This window comes from Oncorhynchus tshawytscha, linkage group LG14, assembly GCF_018296145.1.
Source record: "Oncorhynchus tshawytscha isolate Ot180627B linkage group LG14, Otsh_v2.0, whole genome shotgun sequence".
NCBI classification, from domain to species: Eukaryota; Metazoa; Chordata; class Actinopteri; order Salmoniformes; family Salmonidae; genus Oncorhynchus; species Oncorhynchus tshawytscha.
The window spans coordinates 31,099,162-31,126,096 of record NC_056442.1 but is presented as its reverse complement, the minus strand read 5'-3'; the positions used below and the strand labels follow the sequence as shown (position 1 = coordinate 31,126,096).

The window sequence follows — 26,935 nt, the reverse complement described above, 5'->3', positions numbered from 1 at the left end:
CTCTCTCTCTCTCTGTATAGAAGCTAGCTCTCTGTGTATTCCTCTCTCTCTCTGTATAGAAGCTAGCTCCCTGCATATTCCCCTCTCTCTCTCTCTCTCTGTATAGAAGCTAGCTCCCTGTGTATTCCTCTCTCCCTGTATAGAACCTAGCTCCCTGCGTATTCCTCTCTCCCTCTCTCTCTCTCTGAATAGAAGCTAGCTCCCTGCATATTCCTCTCTCTCTCTGTATAGAAGCTAGCTCCCTGTGTATTCCTCTCTCTCCTGTATAGAACCTAGCTCCCTGCATATTCCCCTCTCTCTCTCTGTATAGAAGCTAGCTCCCTGCATATTCCCCTCTCTCTCTCTGTATAGAAGCTAGCTCCCTGTGTATTCCTCTCTCCCTGTATAGAACCTAGCTCTCTGTGTATTCCTCTCTCCCTCTCTCTCTCTATAGAAGCTAGCTCCATGCATATTCCTCTCTCTCTCTATAGAAGCTAGCTCCCTGTGTATTTCTCTCTCTCTGTATAGAACCTAGCTCCCTGCGTATTCCTCTCTCCCTCTCTCTCTCTCTATAGAAGCTAGCTCCCTGCGTATTTCTCTCTCTCTGTATAGAAGCTAGCTCCCTGCGTATTTCTCTCTCCTGCGTATTCCTCTCTCTCTCTCTCTATAGAAGCTAGCTCCCTGCATATAGAAGCTAGCTCCCTGCGTATTCTCTCTCTCTCTCTCTGTATAGAAGAAGCCAGCTCCCTTCCCTCTCTCTCTCTGTATAGAAGCTCTCTCTCTATAGAAGCTAGCTCCCTGCATATTCCTCTCTCTCTCTATAGAACTAGCTCCCTGTGTATTTCTCTAGAAGCTAGCTCCCTGCGTATTCCTCTCTCTCTGTATAGAAGCTAGCTCCCTGCGTATTTCTCTCTCTCTGTATAGAACCTAGCTCCCTGCGTATTCCTCTCTCCTCCCTGCGTATTTCTCTCTCTCTCTTTCTGTAGAAGCTAGCTCCCTCTCTCTCTCTCTCTTTCTGTAGAAGCTAGCTATAGAACCTCCCTGCATATTTCTCTCTGTAGAAGCTAGCTCTTCTCTTCTGTAGAAGCTAGCTCCCTGCGTATTCCTCTCTCCCCTGCGTATTTCTCTCTCTCTGTAGAAGCTAGCTCCCTGCGTATTTCTCTCTCTCTGTAGAAGCTAGCTCCCTGTGTATTTCTCTCTCTCTCTTTCTGTAGAAGCTAGCTCCCTGTGTATTTCTCTGTGTCTAGAAACTAGCTCATTTACTCTGTGTGTATAGAAGCTCCTTACCACTATACTACTGTTACTTACCTACAGACAGACACAGGCAGTCAGGCCTCTCAGAGCTCAGAGTTATTCCGCTCTCCTCTGGGCCAGCTGGGAGTCAGGCAAGAGGCAGTACAGGGGAAGGAACCAGGGAGGAATTTGGGGAGTGCCATTTTAACGTTTCCTATATTTTCTGCTTCCTCTTTCAGCACCAGAACAACACAACAGAGACAGGAGCTAACTGGCTGTAGCTACAGGGAAACAAGCTCTATGCTGTATCTACTGTGTCAAGTGATCAGAGGAGAGAGAAAACGACAGCTAGGAGGGAGGACAGAAAGAGGGGGTAAAGAAGGAGGGAATCCCAGTGTTCATTGTGATCTGTTTGTGAACAGAGCGGTCTGCTGGTGTTCTGCTCCATCATTGGAGAGGAGAGGAGATTGAGTGATCAGTTGAATTGAAGTGTTTCTGAGGAGAGATTACCCACTGAGCCTCAGCTCAGCACTGCACATGAAAGATGAGTCCAGACTGAGGGCAGACAGCCTACAGGCTGTGGTGGTGGTGGTGAAGATGTGAATGGTGAGTGGACGTTTCTCTCTAAGGGAAGACTTGCATTTCCTGCATATGCATTAGCTCAACGGACTGACACATGCTTGTATTCACATAAGAATTCTCACATTCTCATTGTACAGGGCTGTGGTGGTGAAGAAGTGAAGGTTGAAGCATAGCGAATAGAGATCCTATAATTCATTAGAGGGGAAATTGGCTTCCTAGCAACATGACTAAAAATGCAAGTCTATGACATCATCCACTCTAGTGAATTCTAGGATATCTGTGGGTTGATGTTTCTCACATATCAGGGAGTTTTCCCATCTCTGTATTCCATTCTCTGGATTCGTTTTTATCCAAGTAATTCACAGGCATGGCCTGTAACTATGTAGCATGGTATTACCAGCCTGTAACTATGTAGCATGGTATTACCAGCCTGTAACTATGTAGCATGGTATTACCAGCCTGTAACTATGTAGCATGGTATTACCAGCCTGTAACTATGTAGCATGGTATTACCACAAGCTACCATATGTCCTTTTTTAACGCATCATATTTTCTCCAGAATTGGCTGTTTGTGGTTACTTTCTTACATAGAACCATTTTTAAAAATCTAGAACCTAAAAGGGTTATTTGGCTATCCCAATAGGAGAACCCTTAAAATAACACTTTTTCCCCCTAAGAATGTACAAGGTTAAGAGGATAGAGTTGTGATACAGTATTTCCTGCCCTCCGTTAATATGTTATTTTAGACAGTGTGGACATTGTTCTCTTATCAGGCCTGATCCTGATAAATCCCCACAGATTTAAGGCCAGTGTTCTTTTGTTTTGTACTGCTTTCTAGCCATGGGAACAGGCCAAGTTGTATCACACAGTCATGCTGGGTCCCAAATGGCACTCTATGGGGCCAGGTCAGAAGTAGTGCACTGTATATGGATTATGGTGCTATTTGAGATGCAGTTTATGAATACCTGCTATGGGCTCTTTGTGTAGTGTCGTGGAAATTTCCTGTATTTACCAAATCATGAGAGCAAACCACACACAAGTCATCACAAAGTCCATTTTTAATTATATGAGCTCCATCACAACCCTGTGACTCTCAGATCAATTCAGTGTCTATAAATGAATTCTCTGAGAGTCCCTTACACATTACAACTGAGATCCTTTATAGCAAAGACACACATAGCCAGACAGCATTGGCCATAATTTATCATTCAGCTTTGTCTCCTAAAATATGTTCTTTTTTTCTCAAACTCAGAACAAAAAAACAAATCCACATATCAACAGGCATATATCAAATCCACCCCTCCTTGACAAGATCACAGAGACACATTGACTAGCACACAGACATTGTGTAGCCAAGAGATACACGCTTGACCTCTCCCCTCTCTCCGGCCCAAGCAACTTAGTCTTGACAGAGAACAGATACTGCAACCCCGCCACAGTATTATACAAAAATAAACATTCTGATGAGAAGTAACTTACAAACATATGATGAATATAAAACATCTTACCTATGTTACCAACTAATTCTGATTATTCCCCAACATTCCCCTCTCAGGGACATTGTCCCTTCTAAAGAATCAGAATATTAATTACATACTCAATATTGAAAAGGAAATAAAAATTCAAATCCCCTCAATGTCAAATACCTTAGCTTATATGTAAGCTTTCTCCCTTCTGAAACTAAGTTTACAACCTTTATTCTACAAGACAAACTTGCACATGTTTAATAACACAGAATAATCCATTTGAGGAAATTAAAAACATAACCAATATTTAGAAATGCTCCCTAAGTTACATGAGAACCAATATCTAAACACAGGCCTCCTCACAACATATAGGACAGACATCCCTCTAAGTACTCATGCTCAGAAATATACTCAGGAATAGCGAATAGGTCAGGGAAATCATTCATATTCTAAATCATAAGTAACAACCCAACTATTTATCCAACCAATATTTAGAATAGCATTCCTCAGTGATTCAAATTTGTCTTATCACTCAAAGTAAAAACCTCAATTTAACACACAGTAGGCAACACAAATATCAGTGTTGTAACGTCATTTGAAAAGTCGTTTCAACCTGCTTGTTTTAAACAGGATCTATACATAATCTTAGGTGTTACTGACATGTATTTGTTTTCATATTGTGCAGAGCAAACAATCAACACTGCATAACAGGTGATATCATCTAAGAGCCTAGTGAGTCATAAAAGGATTTACTATTTCATGTTACAGTAGAATTTTTTTTTTTTTAATGTTTGGGTGCAAAGCTGTCAGAATAGGGCCTAACCGTGGATGACATAACTTTAACAAATAAGCTACTGCATAAAGCCATATTTATTACCAAACCTAATATAGAAGAATAATAGAACAAACTTAGAAGAATAAGACAAGCTTTTACATATGATGCAAAAATTAAGTGTCAAGTTTAGAAGTCGACCGATTAATCGCAATGGACGATTTAATTAGGGCCGATTTTCCGATTGTTATGAAAACTTATTAAATCGGCCAGTATTTTTGGAAACCGATTTGGCCCCCTAAAAAAATATTTACACCTTTTTATTTAACAAGGCAAATCAGTTAAGAACACATTCTTATTTTCAATGACGACCTGGGAACGGTGGGTTAACTGCCTTGTTCAGGGGCAGAACGACAGATTTTTACCTTGTCAGCTTGGGGATTCAATCTTGCAACCTTACGGTTAACTAGTCCAACGCTCTAACCACCTGCTTTACATTTGCACTCCATGAGGAGCCTGCCTGTTACGCGAATGCAGTAAGAAGCCAAGGTAAGTTGCTAGCTAGCATTAAACTTATCTTATAAAAAACAATCAATCAATCATAATCACTAGTTAACTACACATGGTTGATGATATTACTATTTTATCTAGCGTGTCCTGCATTGCATATAATCGATACGGTGCGCATTCGCGAAAAAGCACTGTCGTTGCTCCAACATGTACCTAACCATAAACATCAATGCCTTTCTTAAAATCAACAAAATCAACATACATAAGTATATATTTTTAAACCTGCATATTTAGTTAAAATTGCCTGCTAACATGAATTTCTTTTAACTAGGGAAATGGTGTCGCTTCTCTTGCAACAGAGTCCGGGTATATGCAGCAATTCGGGCCGCCTGACTCGTTGCGAACTGTGTGAAGACTATTTCTTCCGAACAAAGACAGCCAACGTCGCCAAACGGGGGATGATTTAATAAAAGCGCATTTGCTAAAAAAGCACAATCTTTGCACGACTGTACCTAACCATAAACATCAATGCCTTTCTTAAAATCCATACACAGAAGTATATATTTTTAAACCTGCATATTTAGCTAAAAGAAATCCAGGTTAGCAGGCAATATTAACCAGGTGAAATTGTGTCACTTCTCTTGCATTCATTGCATGCAGAGTCAGGGTATATGCAACAGTTTGGGACACCGGGCTCGTTGTGAACTAATTTGCCAGTATTTTACATAATTATGACATAACATTGAAGGTTCTACAATGTAACAGGAATATTTATTCTTATGGATGCCACCCGTTAGATAAAATAGAGAACGGTTCCGTATTTGACTGAAAGAATAAACGTTTTGTTTTCGAGATGATAGTTTCCGGATTTTACCATATTAATGACCAAAGGCTCGTATTTCTATGTGTTATTATGTTATAATTAAGTCTATGATTTGATAGAGCAGTCTGACTGAGCGGTGGTAGGCACCAGCAGGCTCATAAGCATTCATTAAAACAGCACTTTCATGCGTTTTGCCAGCAGCTCTTCGCAATGCTTCAAGCATTGAGCTGTTTATGACTTCAAGCCTATCAACTCCCGAGATTAGGCTGGTGTAACCGATGTGAAATGGTTAGCTAGTTAGCGGGGTGCTCGCTAATAGCGTTTCAAACGTCACTCGCTCTGAGGAGTAGTTGTTCCCCTCGCTCTGCATGAGTAACGCTGCTTCGAGGGTGGCTGTTGTCGATGTGTTCCTGGTTCGAGCCCAGGTAGGGGCGAGGTGAGGGACAGAAGCTATACTGTTACACTGGCAATACTAAAGTACCTATAAGAACATCCAATAGTCAAAGGTATATGAAATACAAATGGTATAGAGAGAAATAGTCCGATAATAACTACAACCTAAAACTTCTTACCTGGGAATATTGAAGACTCATGTTAAAAGGAACCACCAGCTTTCATATGTTCTCATGTTCTGAGCAAGGAACTTAAACGTAAGCTTTCTTACATGGCACATAGTGCACTTTTACATTCTTCTCCAACACTTTGTTTTTGCATTATTTAAACCAAATTGTTCATGTTTCATTATTTATTTGAGGCTAACTTGATTTTATTCATGTATTATATTACGTTAAAATAAGTGTTCATTCAGTATTGTTGTAATTGTCATTATTACAAATAAATTTAAAAAATATGCTGATTTAATCGGTTATGGCTTTTTTGGTCCCCCAATAATCGGTATCGGCGTTGAAAAATCATAATCGGTCGACCTCTAGTCAAGGTTATGGAAGGTTTTGCAGCTAGTGGGTTGATGTGGGGCTTGGGGTGGGAGTGTGGCTAGTGGGAAACACTGGGCTGTAGCACTGGGCTGATATGTAGTACTGTAGCACTGGGTCTGATGAAGCTGTAGGGCTGTGGGTGGTAGTAGCAGTGTGGTGTAGCACTGGGCTGATATGTGTTACAGTAGTACTGTAGCACTGGGCTGATATGTGTTACTGTAGCACTGGGCTGATATGTGGGCTGATATGTGTTACAGTAGTACTGTAGTACTGTGTGCAGTGTGGTGTAGCACTGGGCTGATATGTGTTACAGTAGCACTGGGTCTGATGAAGCTGGAGGGCTGTGGGTGGTAGTAGCAGTGTCGTGTAGCACTGGGCTGATAGTAGCAAGCCTTCCTCTTTTCTCTCTGCAGCATCTAAAATAAGGCCTGTCTGTATCAGGGCCTCCGGGTGGCACGTGGCTGGTGTCACAATGATCTGCTCCAGGCCATGCTGTGGCTCAGGCACTGCTATGTCCTGCTCCTGAGAATACAGCTTGGCTGCCTGAATACAGACAGGCCTATAGCCTGGCTATAGCCTGGCTCAGTGGCTCTCAGCATTATAATAATAACTCTATGGGCTGGCTCTCAGAAGACAAAGACCATACAAATCAAATCAAATTTATTTATATAGCCCTTCGTACATCAGCTGATATCTCAAAGTGCTGTACAGAAACCCAGCCTAAAACCCCAAACAGCAAGCAATGCAGGTGTAGAAGCACGGTGGCTAGGAAAAACTCCCTAGAAAGGCCAAAACCTAGGAAGAAACCTAGTGAGGAACCAGGCTATGTGGGGTGACCAGTCCTCTTCTGGCTGTGCCGGGTGGAGATTATAACAGAACATGGCCAAGATGTTCAAATGTTCATAAATGACCAGCATGGTCGAATAATAATAAGGCAGAACAGTTGAAACTGGAGCAGCAGCACGGCCAGGTGGACTGGGGACAGCAAGGAGTCATCATGTCAGGTAGTCCTGGGGCATGGTCCTAGGGCTCAGGTCCTCCGAGAGAGAGAAAGAAAGAGAGAAGGAGAGAATTAGAGAACGCACACTTAGATTCACACAGGACACCGAATAGGACAGGAGAAGTACTCCAGATATAACAAACTGACCCTAGCCCCCTGACACATAAACTACTGCAGCATAAATACTGGAGGCTGAGACAGGAGGGGTCAGGAGACATACAGCATCTAACAAGTAGCCAACCAAAAACATGTTATATATAGGCTAATATGGGGTATCTACAGATTGTGAGAAAAATAGCTGCTTGATTAGTGAATGGGCATTGACCATGTTAGAGCAGTATATTGATGTACAAGTCACTAATAGTTACCACTTCATGGCAGTATGTTGGTGATGTCAAATCAAATTGTATTCGTCACATGCGCCGAATACAACAGGTGTAGTAGACCTTACAGGGAAATGCTTACTTACGAACCCCTATCCAACAATGCAGTTTAAAAAAAATATGGATAAGAAATAAAAGTAACAAGTAGTTAAAGAGCAGCAGTAAAATAACCATAGCGAGACTATATACAGGGGGGTACAGAGTCATTGTGCGGGGGCACCGATTAGTTGGGGTAATATGTACATGTAGGTAGAGTTATTAAAGTGACTATGCATAGATGATAACAACAGAGAGTAGCAGCGGTGTAAAGGAGGGGGACAATGCAAATAGTCTGGGTAGCTATTTGATTAGATGTTCAGCAGTCTTATGGCTTGGGGGTAGAAGCTGTTTAGAAGCCTCTTGGACCTAGACTTGGTGCTCCGGTACTGCTTGCCGTGTGGTAGCAGAGAGAACAGTCTATGACTAGGGTGGCTGGAGTCTCTTTTTTTTTTTAGGGCCTTCCTCTGACACCGCCTGGTATAGAGGTCCTGGATGGCAGGAAGCTTGGCCCCAGTGATGTACTGGGCCGTTCGCACTACCCTCTGTAGTGTCTTGCAGTCAGAGGCCTAGCAGTTGCCATACCAGTCAGGATGATCTCGATGGTGCAGCTGTAGAACCTTTTGATGATCTGAGGACCCATGCCAAATCTTTTCAGTTTCCTGAATAGGTTTTGGCATGGCCTCTTCACGACTGTCTTGGTGTGCTTGGACCATTCTAGTTTGTTGGTGATGTAGACACCAAGGAACTTGATGCTCTCAACCTGCTCCATTGTAACCCCGTCAATGAGAATGGGGGCGTGCTCGGTCCTCCTTTTCCTGTAGTCCACAATCATCTCCTTAGTCTTGGTTACGTTGAGGGAATTTTTGTTGTCCTGGCACCACACAGCCAGGTCTTTGACCTCCTCCCTATAGGCCTGATCACTGACAACAACGAGACAGCCTATCACTGTTGTGTCATCGGCAAACTTAATGATGGTGCTGGAGTCGTGCCTGGCCGTGCAGTCATGAGGAAACAGGGAGTACAGGAGTGGATTGAGCACGCACCCCTGAGGGGCCCCTGTGTTGAGGATCAGTGTGGCGTATGTGTTGTTACCTACCCTTATCACCTGTGTGCGGCCCGTCAGGAAATCCAGATGCAGAGGGAGGTGTTTAGTCCCAGGGTCCTTAGCTTATTGATGAGCTTTGAGGGCACTAGGGTGTTGATCGCTGAGCTGTAGTCAATGAATAGCATTCTTACATAGGTGTTCGTTTTGCCTTGGTGGCAAATGGCAGTGTGGAATGCAATAGAGATTGCATCATCTCTGGATCTGTTGGGACGGAATGCAAATTGGAGTGGGTCTAGGGTTTCTGGGAAAATGGTGTTGATGTGAGCCATGACCAGCCTTTCAAAGCACTTCATGGCTACAGACGTGAGTGCTACGGGTCGGTAGTCATTTAGGCAGGTTACCTTAGTGTTCTTGGGCACAGGCACTATGGTGGTCTGCTTAAAACATGTTGGTATTATAGACTCGAACAGGGAGAGGTGGAAAATGTCAGTGAAGACACTTGCCAGTTGGTCAGCGCATGCTCACAGTACACGTCCTGCTAATCCATCTGGGCCCTGCGGCCTTGCGAATGTTGACCTGTTTAAAGGTCTTATTCACATCTTCCGGAACAGCTGGTGCTCTCATGCATGTTTCAGTGTTATTTGCCTCGAAGCGAGCATAGAAGTAGTTTAGCTCGTCTGGTAGGCTCGTGTCACTGGGCAGCTCTCGGCTGTGCTTTCCTTTGTAGTCTGTAATGGTTTGCATGCCCTGACACATCCGAAGAGCGTCAGAGCCGGTGTAGTACGATTCCATCTTAGTCCTGTATTAACGCTTTGCCTGTTTGATGGTTCTTCGGAGGGCATAGCCAGATTTATTATACGCGTCTGGGTTAGTGTCCCGCTCCTTGAAACGGCAGCTCTAGCCTTTAGCTCAGTGCGTATGTTGCCTGTAATCCATGGCTTCTGGTTGGGGTATGTACATACGGTCACTGTGGGAACGACGTCATCAATGCACTTATTGGTGAAGCCAATGACTGATGTGGTGTTCTCCTCAGTGCCATCGGCGGAATCCCGGAACATATTCCAGTCTATGCTAGCAAAACAGTCCTGTAGCTTAGCATCTGCTTCATCTGACAACTTTTTTATTGATCTAGTCACTGGTGCTTCCTGCTTAAATTGTTGCTTGTACGCAGGAATCAGGAGGATAGAATTATGGTCAGATATGCCAAATGGAGGGCGAGATAGAGCTTTGTATGCTTCTCTGTGTGTGGAGTAAAGGTGGTCAAGTTTTTTTCCTGGTGCTAATAGAAATTTGGTAAAATGGATTTCAGTTTCCCTGCATTAAAGTCCCCGGCTACTAGGAGTACCACCTCTGGGTGAGCGTTTCTTGTTTGCTTATGGCGGAATACAGCTCATTCAATGCGATCTTAGTGCCAGCATCAGTCTGTGGTGGTATGTCACTGGGCAGCTACAAAAAATACAGATAAACTCTCTAGGTAGATAGTGTGGTCTACAGCTTATCATGAGATACTCTACCTCAGGCGAGCAAAAGAGACTTCCTTAGATGTCGTGCACCAGCTGCTATTTACAAAAATACATAGTCCGCCACCACTTGTCTTACAAGACGCCGCTGTTGTATCCTGCCGGTACAGAGTATAATCAGCCAGCTGTATGTTGATAGTGTCGTCGTTCAGCCACGACTCCGTGAAGCATACGATATTACAGTTTTGGATGTCCCGTTGGTAGTTTAATTTTCCTCGTAGGTCATCGATTTTATTCTACAAAGATTGCACGTTTGCTAGCAGAATGGAAGGAAGTGGGGCTTTATTCGATCGCCTACGAATTGTTGGAAGAATTCTGGCCCCTTTTTCTCCACCCCCTCTTCATGCAAATCCCGGGGATCTGGGCCTGTTCCCGAGAAAGAAGCATATCTTTCGCACTGGGCTCGTCAAACTCTTTAAAGGAAAAAAAGGTTTCTGTCAGTCCGTGGTGAGTAATAACAGTCCTGATGTCCAGAAATAATTTTTGGTCACAAGAGACTGTAGCGGCAACATTATTTACAAACAAGGCAAATAAACTGGAGGGGAAAAAAACACAATTGGTTGGGGACACCAATTCTCCGGCCCCATTTTACATGATGTAGGGGTTAATCTGTGTTCTATATGACAGATGTACAGCATGTCATCATCATGGCATCTCTACCCTGTTAATCTGTGTTCATATAGACAGTACAGCATGGCATCTCTACACTGTTAATCTGGAGTTGACCCACTGATACAAATCATTGTAATGCCAGCTCTGGCTGGCCTGCCAAAACCACTGATTTGTCATTTTACTGTACCCTAAAAATGTGATATAGAAATAAGAGAAACAAATACAAAACATTAAGTTAATAGGTAGTGTCCGAAATGGCACCATATAAGGGATTAGGGTACCATTTTGGACTCAGACTTGTTCTCTAGTTACCTCTGTGACACACACCTCTGAGTTTCAGTGAAATGGTTCATTTCCTCACACTGGGGGATGAATGTATGACTGCTGCTGGTGGTGTGCATAATTAGATTGTCTTTGAGCTGAGCCCTGTGGCCCTGTGGCCCTGCAGTCGTAATCACATGGATCTAATTGTCTCCCCAGTCATTAAGTCATGAAGCAGTTCAGTAATATTACCTTAGTTATTACCTTAGTCCCCCTGGGGGAGCTGGAGTCTGTTAGTGGAGAGGAAGACAGAGACTGCCTGGAAGAGGGATAACTGGGCCCAAAATGTGTCTTCTCCAGCAGGTGGCATTTTTTCATTTTTCAAGTGAGGAGTGTATAAATGTGTTAACCTTTATGTCACTAGGCAAGTCAGTTAAAAACAAATTCTTATCTGCAATGACGACCTACCGGGGAACAGTGGGTTAACTGCCTTGTTCAGGGGCAGAACGACAGATTTCTTACCTTGCCAGCTTGGGGATTCGATTCAGCAACCCGGTTACTGGTGCAGCGCTCTAACCACTAGGCTACCTGCCGCCCCAAAGAGATGGTGTCAAAAATATTGAATGGCCTATTTGCTACTTGTGGCTTATTTGATCGGATAGAAGTTTCGTAATGATTAGGTTGTTACGAGTGTACGAATATAAGTAGGACGCGTGACATTTTGGCAACCTTGACAAAAAAATATGAGGTGTTATATCGGAATTGAGCCTAGTCATCACTAGTTACCATAGCCACAAAGTCATAAACCCCACCTATTTCTACAATTGATCTTCTTAAAATGGGATTTTAAACCTAACCACACTGCTAACCTTATGTCTAATGCTACCCTTAAATTAAAACCAAAAATAACATTTTTCAGAGACAATTTTGACTTTGTGGCTGTGGTAACTAGTGGAAACCGTTGTGACCATTGTTCACACGCGTACACCCTCTCATTGGCTAGAATAGTCCTACCTGATTTTGCCTCCTCCGTACTTCCTTCCATTTTTAAATTAATTTATTTTCATTGTTAGATAGGCCGCTAGTTTAGCTGGTCCATATAAGGGATCATCTGTGTTTATAGGATAGGGTTGGATCAACTAGGAGAACACCCTTTACTTTGTCTCCTGATGATGATGCCATTGTTTCTGGACATCAAGTCATTCTTCTATACAATGACATGACGCCCTCTTCCTGCTGTGAAGCCATGAACTGGTAGTGATCCTGTTCTCCCTTCCTATGGTCAGGTGGGGCCTCCTCTTTCTCTGTAGTTGTATTCTGATTCTCTATTAATTCACTCTGTCATGGATGTAAGGGGAATTAACTTGTGTAAGAAAAATGGTGTAATGTCCCTCTAGCCAATGCTTTCACCAATCCAATGCCTCGACAATCTTTGAAGAAAATTAAGCAAGGATACACTCCTTGGAAAAGAGTCTGGATTCTTAACGCAGTTTGTGTGTCAGTGTTCTCACCCGCTCATCTCGCTCTCTCTCTCCAGGTGAATAGGTGCTTGTGCTCCTTCTCCTGTGAATGTCTGTCGCCATGGCGAAGCGTGAGACGGGCAGCACCAGCCCAGTGGTCCGGCAGATAGACAAACAGTTCCTGGTCTGCAGCATCTGTCTGGACCACTACCACAACCCTAAAGTCCTGCCCTGCCTACACACCTTCTGTGAGAAGTAAGTCTCTACCATACACCAGGGATCATCCACCAAAATCAGACGCGGGCCGATTTGTTCTTGAGCGGATGGTCAGGGGCCTGGAACATAATTACAAATAACTGCAAATTGACCAGAAGAAGCCCAAAGAGATATAATATTTGACTAAAACATAATCATTTCAAACTGTGCTTACATGTGTATATGATCACATGTATCTCTATTATGTGTGGGAATACTTTGGAACAGATTTCCAAAATTAAAATCACTTGGAGCTCATTTGCTGGTGTTTTTACAGTCTTATGTCTAACAATAAAAAATAAATAATATATATATATATATATATATATATATTTATTTATTTATATTTTATTTATTTATTTATTTATTTATTTATTTATTTATTTATTTATTTATTTATTTATTTATTTATTTATTTATTTATTTATTTATTTATTTATTTATTTATTTATTTATTTATTTATTTATTTATTTATTTATTTTGCTCAGAAAACTTGGGGGACCAAATAAAATCACCGCCATTTGGGAAACCCTGGCCTATACCATAACCCTAAAAAACCTTTGTCGACCATATATAGACACATCCTATATGTTTTAACCAAATTAACTCTATTCACTGAGCTTGTGCTTTAAGCACACAGTTTGATTAAATAATTAAGCCACACAAATGACTAGAGGGAGTCCAACCAGCAGTTGATTTGATTGCGCTGGGCTTGGCTCAGACTGGCTGCGTGCACTGTGTTAAAAAATAGAGACAGTGACTGTGTGACTAGCACCCGTTGTGTCTCTCTCCTCCCTGCTGCAGCGACCACCACAGTGTGTATAGCACTGTCCGTGTTGCTGAAGCTGCAACATAATTACAGCCAATTATAATTGAAAAGTTACGTTACTGAAATCCCGCATTTGTTTAGGAAAAACATCCCCTGTTCCCTCAACCCTCGCTCTCTTTATGTGACACATGTATGCACCCCATGCATGTGACCAATAAGGCCTGACCTATAGCATATCATAATCACATCAATGAATTGGTTATAACAAACTGGGAGCACCGTTACAGCAGAATGGATGCAGAGGACGTGACAAATAAACTCGAAACAGGGTTATGTTTAGGCTACTGGTTGCTCATGAGGTAAAGGGGAAGTCAGATGTGTGGAATACATTTGACTAGTCATTTTTTAAAAATTGAACCTTTATTTAACTAGGCAAGTCCGTTAAAACTACTTCGGGCTTGGTGTCCCGTCCACGGGACGGTTGAGCTAACGTAGGCTAATTCGACTAGCATGAGTTTGTAAGTAATAAGAACATTTCCCACGACATAGACATATCTGATATTGGCAGAAAGCTTAAATTCTTGTTAATCTAACTGCACTGTCCAATTTACAGTAGCTATTACAGTGAACTATATGAACTATATTAAGTCAGGATTCCTATTTGACTCAGCCATGCCTCCTTGCCCATCCAACCTTTCCTCATCTCCCACCCCTTCTAATGCAACTATCCCTGTTGCTTCTCCCCCTTTTCCCCCTGCCACTCTACAAAGTTTCTCCCTGCAGGCAGTAATTGAGTCCGAGGTGCTAAAGGAGCTCCTTAAACTTGACCCTAAAAACCATCTGGGTCAGATGGTTTAGACCATTTCTTCTTTAAGGTTGCTGCCCCTATAATCGCCAAGTCTGTCTCTCCTCTCTGGGGAGGTTCCCATTGCTTGGAAGGCAGCCACGGTTTGTCCTTTATTTAAAGGGAGAGATCAAGCTGATCCTAACTGTTATCGGCCTATTTTGCCCTGTTTATCAAAAGTGTTGATAAAACTTGTCAATAATCAACTGACTGTTTTTCTTGATGACTATAGTATTCTCTCGGGTATGCAATTTGGTTTCCACTCAGGTTATGGATGTGTCACTGCAACCTTAAAGGTCCTCAATGATGTCACCGTTGCCCTTGATTCTAAGCAATATTATCCTATTATTTTTATTGACTTGGCCAAACCTTTTGATACGGTAGACCATTCCATTCTTGTGGGCAGGCTAAGGAGTATTGTTGCCTCTGTGGGGTCTTGGGGCTGGTTTGCTAACTACCTCTCTCAACGAGTGCAGTGTATAAAGTCAGAAAATCTGCTGTCTCAGCCACTGCCTGTCAACAAGGGAGTACCCCAAGGCTTGATCCTAGGCCCCACGCGCTTCTCAATTTACATCAACAACATAGACCAGGCAGTAGGAAGCTCTCTCATCCATTAATAGGCAGATGATACAGTCCTATACTCAGCTGGCCCCTCCCCGGATTTTGTGTTAAATGCTCTACATCAAAGCTTTCTTAGTGTCCAACAAGCTTTCTCTACCCTTAACCTTGTTCTGAACCCCTCCAAAACAAAGGTCATGTGGTCTGGTAAGAAGAATGCCCCTTCTCCCACAGGTGTGATTACTACTTCTGAGGGTTTAGAGCTTGAGGTAGTCACCTCATACAAGTACTTTGGAGTATGGCTAGACAGTGCACTGTCCTTCTCTCAGCACATATCAAAGCTGCAGGCTAAAGTTTTAAATCTAGACTTGTTTTCCTCTATCGTAATCGCTCCTGTTTCACCCCAGCTGCCAAACTAACCCTGATTCAGATGACCATCCTACCCATGCTAGATAACTCAGACATAATTTATAGATCGGCGGCTAAGGGCGCTCTCGAGGGGCTATATGTTCTTTACCATTCGGCCATCAGATTTGCCACCAACGCTCTTTATAGGACACATCACTGCACTCTATACTCATGTGTAAACTGGTCATCTCTGTATACCCGTCGCAAGACCCACTGGTTGATGCTTATTTATAAAACCCTCTTAGGCCTCACTCACCCCTATCTGAGATATTTACTGAAGCCCTCATCCTCCACATACAACACCTGTTCTACCAGTCACATTCTGTTAAAGGTCCCCGAAGCACACACATCCCTGGATCACTCGTTTTTTCAGTTCGCTGCAGCTAACGACTGCAACGAGCTGCAACAAACACTCAAACTGGACAGTTTTATCTCAATCTCTTCATTCAAAGACAATCATGGACACTCTTAATGACAGTTGTGGCTGCTTTGTGTGATGTATTGTTGGGTCTACCTTCTGACCCTTTTTTGCTGTTGTCTGTGCCCAATAATGTTTGTAACATCTTTTGTGCTGCTACCATGCTGTGTTGTCATGTGTTGCTGCCTTGCTATGTTCTTGTCTTAAGTCAAATATGTGTTACGGCATAAAGTCATGAGAGTCAAATATGTGGCATAAAGTCATGAGAGAGTCAAATATATGTTACGGCATAAAGTCATGAGAGAGTCAAATATGTGTTACGGCATAAAGTCATGAGAGGGTCCTGGTACTGTATGCCAGGGATCCCCTAAGCAGCTTGGCTTTCCTGTGACTTAAAGTGACAGGCAGCCTCTCCAGGCCTGGTGGAGGAGGAACAGGGTGCATTCTCCTGAGGGTGCCACAGTACTGCTGTTTCACCCATCTCACCAGCCATTCACAGGGGGAAGATGGAAAGACGTGGAGAGACGGAGAGATGTGGAGGAAGAGAGAAGGGAGAACAGAGGAGGTGGCACAGTCCACAGTGATGTTGCCAGCTAGCAGCTCTTTCCACCCTTGCTACCCTCACTTGACAGGAATGCCCTCATTTGCCTGCGCGAGCTCTGCGCTCTCTGTATTGCCTGATACAGCTCGCTGACGTCTGCACTGTCCTCTGCCCTGTCTGTTCTGTTCACATCATCTTCAGGAAAGGCTACTGGCCTACTGAGCAGACATATTGCATGCACTGCCTGTAGTAGGCTGCACTGTTGTAGATCCTTGACTTGACCCTTTGTTGAAAGGGTTGACATTTGTCTAAATGTAATGAACCATAACCATCAACTTGACATGGTTTATAACAAGCCATCCCTGTTCTCTCCTGTCTTTTCCAGATGCCTACAGAACTACATCCCCCCTCAGTCCCTGACACTATCGTGTCCCGTGTGTCGTCAGACGTCCATCCTGCCAGAGAAGGGCGTGGCCGCGCTGCAGAACAACTTCTTCATAACCAACCTGATGGAGGTGCTGCAGAGGGACCCAGAGTGTTCTCCTCCAGAGGCCTGCAGTGTGCTGGAGTCAGTCAGTGCAGCTGCCGCCTGCCAGCCACTCTCCTGCCCCAACCACGAGGGCAAGGTAGGCTTCTATTACCCTTTACTGCCCCATCTACCCCTCTACTACCCCGCTGCTGCAACTCTCCTGCCCCAACAAAGCAGGAAAGGTAGGCTTCAGTCTGGCATCTAATTGATGATACATTGGTGTCACTGACTGATAGAGTGAACACAACTGATTTTAGATCTGGGACAAGTAAGAGTACTGATCTAGGATCTGTCCATATAATGTAATTCATTATGATCTAAAAGGCTAATCGGATCTTAGATCATCACTCCAACTTTGAGTCGCTTTGTGGATATGTACCATGGACTAGCTAAATCACATTTACAAGCCCCCAAACATTGAGAAAACATGTCCATGTTTGACCTTGTCACTGTATGAACCTGCCTGGTCTATAGTGAGTCATCATGTGTTTTGAGCTGTGCTGTGTGTTGCTCCCCTGTGCCCCCTGTAGGTGATGGAGTTCTACTGCGAGTCGTGTGAGACTGCCATGTGTTTGGAGTGTACTGAGGGAGAGCACAGGGAACATGTGACTGTCCCTCTGAGAGATGTCTTGGAGCAACAGAAAGCAGCCTTGAAGACCCAGCTGGATGCCATACGCAACAGGTACTGGATGGTCTATACTGCTCTGCCCGTAATGAGGGACGGTCTATACTGCTCTGCCTGTAATGAGGGACGGTCTATACTGCTCTGCCTGTAATGAGGGACGGTCTATACTGCTCTGTCTGTAATGAGGGATGGTCTATACTGCTCTGTCTGTAATCTATACTGAATGAGGGACGGTCTATACTGCTCTGTCTGTAATGAGGGACGGTCTATACTGCTCTGTCTGTAATGAGGGTCTACTGGTCTATACTGCTCTGTCTGTAATGAGGGACGGTCTATACTGCTCTGTCTGTAATGAGGGACGGTCTATACTGCTCTGTCTGTAATGAGGGACGGTCTATACTGCTCTGTCTGTAATGAGGGACGGTCTATACTGCTCTGTCTGTAATGAGGGATGGTCTATACTGCTCTGTCTGTAATGAGGTCTACGGTCTGTAATGACTGGCTCTGTCTGTAATGAGGGACGGTCTATACTGCTCTGTCTGTAATGAGGGACGGTCTATACTGCTCTGTCTGTAATGAGGGACGATATTAGGATGGTTAAGCCCTATTCTGAGTACATTGACCGTGTACACACTGGATAAGTCTTGGTAAGTGCAATGATAAATGACCGGAGTGCAGTTTTCCAGTCTCTGGTTTCAGCTTCTCATGAAGATCGATAGAAATTGCACACACATTTAGTCAGTTCCTCTGTTCATGCTCGTTGGTTAGACTTGATTGGACTGTGTGAGGTAGTGACCGTATACTGTTTCCTCTTCCTGTCCCAGGCTGCCCCAGCTGAGGGCTGCTATAGAGCTGGTAGGGGAGATCTCCAAGCAGCTGACTGACAGGAAGAACGAGGCGGTGACAGAGATCAGCAGTACCTTTGAGGAGCTAGAGAGGGCGCTACACCTCAGGAAGACCACCCTCATCACTGACCTGGAGAACATCTGCTGCACCAAGCAGAAGGTATTTGCAACAGGATTAGATCTGCTGTCCCAAATGGCACCCTATATCCTATTCAGTGCACAATTTATGACCAGGGCCCATAAGGTCAAAAGTAGGGCACTATATAGGGAATAGGGGGTCATTTGGGACGCAGTGATGGTCTATGAAGAACTACCTCTCTCTTACTTCTGTGGATGACTATCTCTCTCTCGGTCTTACCTCCTTTTTCTCCCTCTCTTCACACTGTTTCTGACTACCTAACTACCATTCTCTCTCTCCTCTCCTCTCCTCCCTGACTCTTACTATCCCTGTCTCCTCCCTGTCTCTTACTATCCCTGTCTCCTCCCTGTCTCTTACTATCCCTGTCTCCTCCCTGTCTCTTACTATCCCTGTCTCCTCCCTGTCTCTTACTATCACTGTCTCCTCCCTGTCTCTTACTATCCCTGTCTCCTCCCTGACTCCTCTTACTATCCCTCTCTCCTCCCGGTCTCCTCTCCTACCTGTCTCTTACTATCCCTGTCTCCTCCCTGTCTCTTACTATCCCTGTCTCCTACTATCCCTGTCTCTTACAATCCCTGTCTCCTCCCTGTCTCTTACTATACCTGTCTCTTACTATCACTGTCTCTTACTATCACTGTCTCCTCCGTGTCTCTTACTATCCCTTTCTCCTCCGTGTCTCTTACTAACCCTGTTTCTTACTATCCCTGTCTACTCCTTGTCTCTTACTATCCATGTCTCCTCCCTGTCTCTTACTATCCCTGTTTCTTACTATCCCTGTCTCCTCCCTGTCTCTTACTATCCCTGTTTCTTACTATCCCTGTCTCCTCCCTGTCTCTTACTATCCCTGTCTCCTCCGTGTCTCTTACTATCCCTGTCTCCTCCGTGTCTCTTACTATCCCTTTCTCCTCCCTGTCTCTTACTTTCCCTTTCTCCTCCCTGTCTCTTACTTTCCCTTTCTCCTCCCTGTCTCTTACTAACCCTGTCTCTTACTATCCCTGTCTCCTCCCTGTCTCTTACTATCCCTGTCTCCTCCCTGTCTCTTACTATCCCTGTCTCCTCCCTGTCTCTTACTATCCCTGTTTCCTCCCTCCAACTATTTCTCTCTCCTCCCTCTCTTAACATCCCTCCTCTTCTCTCTGTCTGTAGGTGCTCCAGGCCCAGCTCTCTTCTCTCCTGCAGGGTAAGGACAACATCCAGAGCTGCAGTAGTTTTACGGAGCAGGCTCTGAGCCATGGCAGTGCTACAGAGGTTCTGCTGGTCCAGAAACAGATGGGGGAGAGGGTCAGCGCCCTGGCCCGACACACCTACCCAGAACAGGTTGGTGGAGACGTTTGTTTGTTAGTTTCACATATATACGTATACAATGATGATAAAGGCTACGTTCCCAATGGGCCCTGGTCAAAAGTGCACTACAGTATATAGAGAATAGGTTGCCATTCAGGACAAAGCCATAAGGATGCTGATGGGCCCCTTCCAGGTGGTAAGAGTAGGCAACTACATGTCTGCCATGCTGATCCTTAACACTGGGACCCCTCAGGGGTGTGTACTTAGTCCGCTCCTGTATTCCCTGTTCACCCACGACTGCGTGGCCAAACACGACTCCAACACCATCATTAAGTTTGCTGATGACACAACATTGGTAGGCCTTATCACCAACAACCATGAGACGGCCTATAGGGAGGAGATCAGAGACCTGGCAGTGTGGTGCCAGGACAAAAACCCCTCCCTCAATATGAGCAAGACAAAGGAGCTGATCGTGAACTACAGGAAAAGGAGGGCCGGACAGGCCCCCATTAACATCGACGGGGCTGTAGTGGAGCGGGTCGAGAGTTTCAAGTTCCTTGGTGTCCACATCACCAACAAACTATCATGGTCCAAACATACCAAGACAGTCGTGAAGAGGGCACATCAAAACCTTTCCCCCTCAGGAGACTGAAAAGATTTGGCATGGGTCCCCAGATCCTCAAAAGATTCTACAGCTGCACCATCGAGAGCATGCTGACCAGTTGCATCACCTGGTACGGCAACTGCTCAACATCTGACCGTAAGGCGCTACAGAGGGTAGTGCGAATGGCCGAGTACATCACTGGGGCCAAGCTTCCTGACATCCAGGGCCTATAATAGGCAGTGTCAGAGGAAAGCCCATAAAATTGTCAGAGACTACAGTCACCCAAGTTATAGACTGTTTTCTCTGCTACCGCACAGCAAGCGGTACCGGAGCACCAAGTCTAGGACCAAAAGCCTCAACAGCTTTTACCCCCAAGCCATTAGACTGCTGAACAATTCATAAAATCGCCACAGGACAATTTACATTGACCCCCCTCTTTTGTACACTGCTGCTACTCGCAGTTTGTTTGTTATCTATGCATAGTCACTTCGCCTCCACCTACATGTGCAGATTACCTCAACTAGCCTGTACCCCCGCACACTGACTCGGTACCGATGCCCCCTGTAAATAGCCTCATTATTGTTATTATGTTACTTTTTACTATTACTTTTTATTTTAGTCTACTTGATAAATATTATCTTCTTCTTCAACTGCACTGTTGGTTAAGGGCTTTTAAGTAAATCATTTCACGGTAAAGTCTACACTTGTTGTATTCGGCGCATGTGGCAAATAAAGTTTGATTTGATCAACTTAACAAACCTACCCTTTCCCCCTCCCAGCCCCATGAGAATGGCCATCTTGACTGCCAGGTGGAGACAGAGGGTCTTCGTCGTTCTATCCAGAACCTAGGCGTGCTCATCACCACGGGAGCCATTGGCCACACCTCCGTCGCCACGGGAGAGGGACTACGCCACACACTGGTTGGCCAGCACACCACTGTCACAGTGACGACCAAGGACAAGGACAGCGAGCTGGTAAAGACAGGCAACGCGGCGCTGCGGGCTGAGATTATGTCGGTGGACGGGGCGGTAACCACGGAGACGGAGGTGGTGGATAATAAGAATGGGACGTATGAGGTGAGGATAACTGTACTTCGTATATGACATCATAACTTGCAATATATGTGTTGTGTAATCTAATGTATGTAATCTATCCAATGTATGTATTGTCAAGTGTTTAATGTACAGTGTTTATTTTGTATGCAGCTGTACTGTCTAAGACTGTATTCCCCTGGAGGTGCCTGATAAGGTTCTGTTCCATAATATTCTGCAGGTGGGCTATACCATGCGCTCTGAGGGGGAGTTCTCCTTCTCTCTCCTCCTGTACGACCAGCCGGTCCGGGGCAGTCCGTTCCGGCTGCGTGCGGTCAAGCCCTCGGACGTCCTGCAGTCTCCAGACGATGTGAAGAGGAGGGTGAAGAGTCCTAGTGGGACGGGGGGCCACATCAGACAGAAGGCTGTGAGGAGACCCTCCAGTATGTACAGCACCACCAAGAAGAAGGAGAACCCCATCGAGGATGAACTCATCTACAGAGTCGGTAGGTGCAGATCATAGAGACATGTAATACCTATTAATATTAGTTTAACTATGTGGGACAGCTGCTTATTTGAGTCATTTAGGTGATTATCTTATCCTATGACTTTAAAGTGGATTTAACTAAAGTAGCTAAAACAATCACAAGTCATGATTGCAAATTACAGGTAAAAACATTTTCAAAAACAGCTTTCTTTGCTACTGTCTTTGACAATCTGTTTAAAAGCCTGCATGGTACAAAACAGGCCATGGGGAAAAGGGAATACTCACACATTGGTTCAATGCTCCCATAGTTTTATAAAGCAGCGTTACTGATGAAGACATTAACATTTGACTTGTTATTTTACACTCGTATCCAGAGGCAGTGCCTGCAACTGAAGTAGGTACAATAAGACTAAAGTAAGACAACCACATATAGTGATCAAGTTGGATAATAGTTATCTTAGTTTTCTCAGTGCAGGCTGCAGGGTACAGACAATGTTGTGGGAAAAGTAGGAAAATACAATTTGTTTCACTGCTCTCAGCAGTCTTACAGATGAAGATCTTTTGAGGTCTCTCTGTGATAACTTGTGACTCTGCTATTTAGCCCTTGTTTCCATGGACACAGGCTGTGTTCTTACTAGATGTGTGATGGTTTGACTGTGTGTTCTAACTGGATGTGTGATGGTTTGACTCTGTGTTCTAACTGGATGTGTGATGGTTTGACTGTTCTTACTGGATGTGTGTATTTGACAGGAACTAGAGGGAGAGATAAAGCAGAGTTTACAAACCTCCAGGGAATCTCCACCTCCAGCAACGGACGTATCGTAGTGGCTGACAGCAACAACCAGTGTATACAGGTGAGACTACAACCAGTTGAGACTGATGTTTTGAGGGTACTATTTAATGAAGCTGCCAGTTGAGGACTTGCGAGGCGTCCGTTTCTCAAACTAGACACTAATGTACTTGTCCTCTTGCTCAGTTGTGCACCGGGGCCTCCCACTCTTTCTATTCTGGTTAGAGCCAGTTTGCTCTGTTCTGTGAATGTGTAGTACACAGCGTTGTACGAGATCTTCAGTTTCTTGGCAATTTCTCACATGGAATAGCCTTCATTTCTCAGAACAAGAATAGACTGACGAGTTTCAGAAGAAAGTTCTTTGTTTCTGGTCATTTTGAGCCTGTAATCAAACCCACAAATGTTGATGCTCCAGATACTCAACAGGACAGTTTTATTGCTATTGTAAACTTGGATTAGCTAACACAACGTGCCATTGTAACACAGGAGTGATGTTTGCTGATAATGGGCCTCTGTACGCCTATGTAGATATTCCATAAAAAAGAAGCAGTTTCCAGCTACGATAGTCATTTACAACACTAACAATGTCTACACTGTAAAAATGTGCTTTTCTTTCAAAAACAAGAAAATTCTGAAGTGACCCCAAACTTTTGAACGGTAGTGTAAGTATCAAAAGTAAATGTAATTGCTAAAATATACTTAAGTATCAAATGTAAAAGATAAGGGGTAAATAATTTCAAATTCCTTATATTAAGTAAACCAGGGCACAATGTTTTTTTATTTTAATTTACGGATGGCCAGGGGCACACCAACACTCAGACATAATTTACCAATGAAGCATTTGTGTTTTGTGAGTTTGCAAGATCAGAGGCAGTAGGGAAGGCCAGGGATGTTCTCTTGATTATCTTGTGTTAATTGGACCATTTTCCTGTCCTGCCTCAGCATTCAAAATGTAATGAGTACATTTGGGCATCAGGGAAAATGTATGGAGTAAAAAGTACATTATTTTCTTTGGGAATGTAGTAAATGTTGTAAAAAATATAAATAATAAAGTAATGTACAGATTCCCCAAAAAACTACTTGAGTAGTACTTTAAAGTATTTTTACTTAAGTACTTTAGACCACTGCATACAACCTGTGAGAGAAAGGTAACCATGTGTATAGTGACAGCATGGGATGAGTGTACTACATTGCAAAGCAGAAAAGGTATTAGGTTAAGGCTATAGTTTCAATCATAGTATCACAGGTCAAGCAAATATTTCAAGGCACATCTCAAATTTCACCCTATTCCTTATTGTCCCTTAAGAAAAAGGGACAATAAGGGACAATTGTTGTGGTATTATTCTCCAGGTGTTCTCCAACGATGGGGCATTCAAGCTGAGGTTTGGGGTCAGGGGTCGGTCGCCGGGGCAACTGCAGCGCCCCACGGGGGTCACCGTGGATATGAACGGTGACATCATTGTGGCCGACTACGACAACCGCTGGGTCAGCATCTTCTCCTCCGACGGGAAGTTCAAGGTGAGAGGTCATGAGGATACTCTAGGAGACTGGTCTTGAGAAAGACCTCGAGCTGAAACGTCAACGTTAAACAGTCTACTATATGTTCTATACGTACCGGGTGCACTAAGCTTTCCCATAGCTGCCCCTTTTGATTTGCACGTCAGATAAGACTCATCACATCTTTCCTTCTGACCTTCCATTCTCTCTCTATCTCCCTGACAGAGTAAGATCGGGGCGGGTCGTCTGATGGGCCCTAAAGGAGTGGCAGTGGACAGGAACGGACACATCATCACCGTGGATAACAAGGCCTGCTGTGTGTTCATCTTCCAGGCCAATGGGAAGCTGGTCACCAAGTTTGGAGCCAGGGGGACATCAGACAGACAGTTCACAGGTAGGGGAGATACTCCTTGCATGATCTATCTATGGGTTGGCAGTTCTGGGACTTATTCCACTGATTGTCACTATTTTTGGAACAATTCCTGTTCTATTGTATTCTGCTTTTAACTCTTTGGTCAGTGTGATTATCTTCCATTTCTATAACCCTCCAATGATATGGCTTCACTAGCTCCATGGAGAAACCTGTCACTCATTTCAATCTCATCTCTGACAATCTCATTTTATTGTTTCATTTTTAGAAAAAAGTGGTACAAACATTTCACTGGAACCCAAGCTGAGTAAATCTGGCCCTGCGTTCAGTAAGTATTGATGTATGGTATAGCAGTCTCTTCATGATACAACTGCCCATTGCCATGTCTTACATTGTACATTGCTTGGTGTCTCCCTTTGTGGCTAGTGTTTCCACAGTCCTGTTGTGTACAAAGTCCTAAAATAGTCTGGAACTTCCTCTACTGCACTGTTATGTTGATGACTCATCTTCTCTCCGCCTCCTCTCTCCCTCTCTCCCTCCCTTCCTCCCTCCCTCCCTCCCCTTCCCTAGGTCCCCACTTTGTGGCGATCAACAACAAAAATGAGATTGTGGTAACAGACTTCCACAACCATTCAGTGAAGGTACGTCTCACTATTTTCTCTTTCTCTGTGTGTTTGTGTGTGTGTTACTGTAGTCATATCAGGTAGGTTTAAAATGCCTTGACTTCAGGCCTTGAGCGTTCTGTGGTTGCAGCTTTGTGTCACTCCCTCACTGCCATCCTGTAGTTACTGTACGTCACTGTGCCACAGGAAAATGTCCCACTTCCACTGTTGGGTATCTGATGTCAGTTTGAATCATTTCAAATGAACTTTGTTATGTTAACTGTTGGATGTGCGTGGTAGACTACCTCTGAACAGTGTAGGTTATGGTTGTGGTTTAAGGTTGGGCTTGAGGTTAGAGTGAGGGTTGAACCTGGCTATGGACATGAAGCTAGGAATGAGGTTAGAGTTGAACCTGGATGTGGACATGAAGCTAGGGTTGAGGTTAGAGTTGAACCTGGACATGAAGCTAGGGTTGAGGTTAGAGTTGAACCTGGCTGTGGACATGAAGCTAGGGTTGAGGTTAGAGTTGAACTTGGATGTGGACATAAAGCTAGGGTTGAGGTTAGAGTTGAACCTGGATGTGGACATGAAGCTAGGAATGAGGTTAGAGTTGAACCTGGCTGTGGACATAAAGCTAGGGTTGAGGTTAGAGTTGAACCTGGCTGTGGACATGAAGCTAGGGTTGAGGTTAGAGTTGAACCTGGACATGAAGCTAGGGTTGAAGAGTTGAACCTGGCTGTGGACATAAAGCTAGGGTTGAGGTTAGAGTTGAACCTGGATGTGGACATGAAGCTAGGTTTGAGGTTAGAGTTGAACCTGGCTGTGGACATAAAGCTAGGGTTGAGGTTAGAGTTGAACCTGGACATGAAGCTAGGGTTGAGGTTAGAGTTGAACCTGGCTGTGGACATGAAGCTAGGAATGAGGTTAGAGTTGAACCTGGCTGTGGACATAAAGCTAGGGTTGAGGTTAGAGTTGAACCTGGCTGTGGACATGAAGCTAGGGTTGAGGTTAGAGTTGAACCTGGACATGAAGCTAGGGTTGAGGTTAGAGTTGAACCTGGCTGTGGACATGAAGCTAGGGTTGAGGTTCGAGTTGAACCTGGATGTGGACATAAAGCTAGGTTTGAGGTTAGAGTTGAACCTGGCTGTGGACATGAAGCTAGGGTTGAGGTTAGAGTTGAACCTGGACATGAAGCTAGGGTTGAGGTTAGAGTTGAACCTGGCTGTGGACATGAAGCTAGGATTGAGGTTAGAGTTGAACCTGGATGTGGACATGAAGCTAGGAATGAGGTTAGAGTTGAACCTGGCTGTGGACATGAAGCTAGGAATGAGGTTAGAGTTGAACCTGGACATGAAGCTAGGGTTGAGGTTAGAGTTGAACCTGGCTGTGGACATGATGCTAGGGTTGAGGTTAGAGTTGAACCTGGCTGTGGACATGATGCTAGGGTTGAGGTTAGGACACACTACTTCTGAACAGTTTGAATTCCTTCCCTAATAGGTGTACAGTGCAGACGGGGAGTTCCTGTTTAAGTTTGGTTCCCATGGCGAGGGGAACGGACAGTTCAATGCCCCGACAGGCGTTGCCGTGGACGCCAACGGGAACATCATCGTTGCCGACTGGGGGAACAGCAGAATACAGGTCAGTTAATGATGATCTTGATGGCAAGATTAACAAGCAGCATTAGTCATTATATTTGATTTACTCTTTCGAGTTAGATC

The 26,935-nt window shown here is 44.3% G+C and overlaps 1 protein-coding gene and 1 long non-coding RNA gene across 3 annotated transcripts in view; both read left to right on the top strand.

The window, feature by feature from the left end:
* LOC112267008 (tripartite motif-containing protein 3) overlaps nucleotides 1-26,935 on the top strand; it is a 44,406-nt gene that overhangs the window by 15,101 nt on the left and 2,370 nt on the right. The window contains exons 1-14 of one of the 2 annotated variants that reach the window (XM_042297349.1): nucleotides 1,452-1,818; nucleotides 12,698-12,875; nucleotides 16,800-17,040; nucleotides 17,474-17,625; nucleotides 18,393-18,573; nucleotides 19,699-19,869; nucleotides 21,220-21,516; nucleotides 21,713-21,977; nucleotides 22,709-22,812; nucleotides 24,099-24,266; nucleotides 24,471-24,639; nucleotides 24,884-24,943; nucleotides 25,186-25,256; nucleotides 26,715-26,855. In XM_042297349.1, coding sequence (XP_042153283.1) covers nucleotides 12,730-12,875; nucleotides 16,800-17,040; nucleotides 17,474-17,625; nucleotides 18,393-18,573; nucleotides 19,699-19,869; nucleotides 21,220-21,516; nucleotides 21,713-21,977; nucleotides 22,709-22,812; nucleotides 24,099-24,266; nucleotides 24,471-24,639; nucleotides 24,884-24,943; nucleotides 25,186-25,256; nucleotides 26,715-26,855 — 2,166 coding nt within the window. In that variant the 5' untranslated portion in view covers nucleotides 1,452-1,818; nucleotides 12,698-12,729. Of the gene's footprint in view, nucleotides 1-1,451; nucleotides 1,819-12,697; nucleotides 12,876-16,799; nucleotides 17,041-17,473; nucleotides 17,626-18,392; nucleotides 18,574-19,698; nucleotides 19,870-21,219; nucleotides 21,517-21,712; nucleotides 21,978-22,708; nucleotides 22,813-24,098; nucleotides 24,267-24,470; nucleotides 24,640-24,883; nucleotides 24,944-25,185; nucleotides 25,257-26,714; nucleotides 26,856-26,935 lie in introns of those variants that run through there. The other variant, XM_042297348.1, reaches the window with a different exon arrangement.
* On the top strand, nucleotides 25,946-26,708 carry LOC121839269. Its single transcript, XR_006078834.1, has 3 exons — nucleotides 25,946-26,260; nucleotides 26,345-26,386; nucleotides 26,423-26,708. It is a non-coding gene; the product is annotated as an uncharacterized LOC121839269 (long non-coding RNA).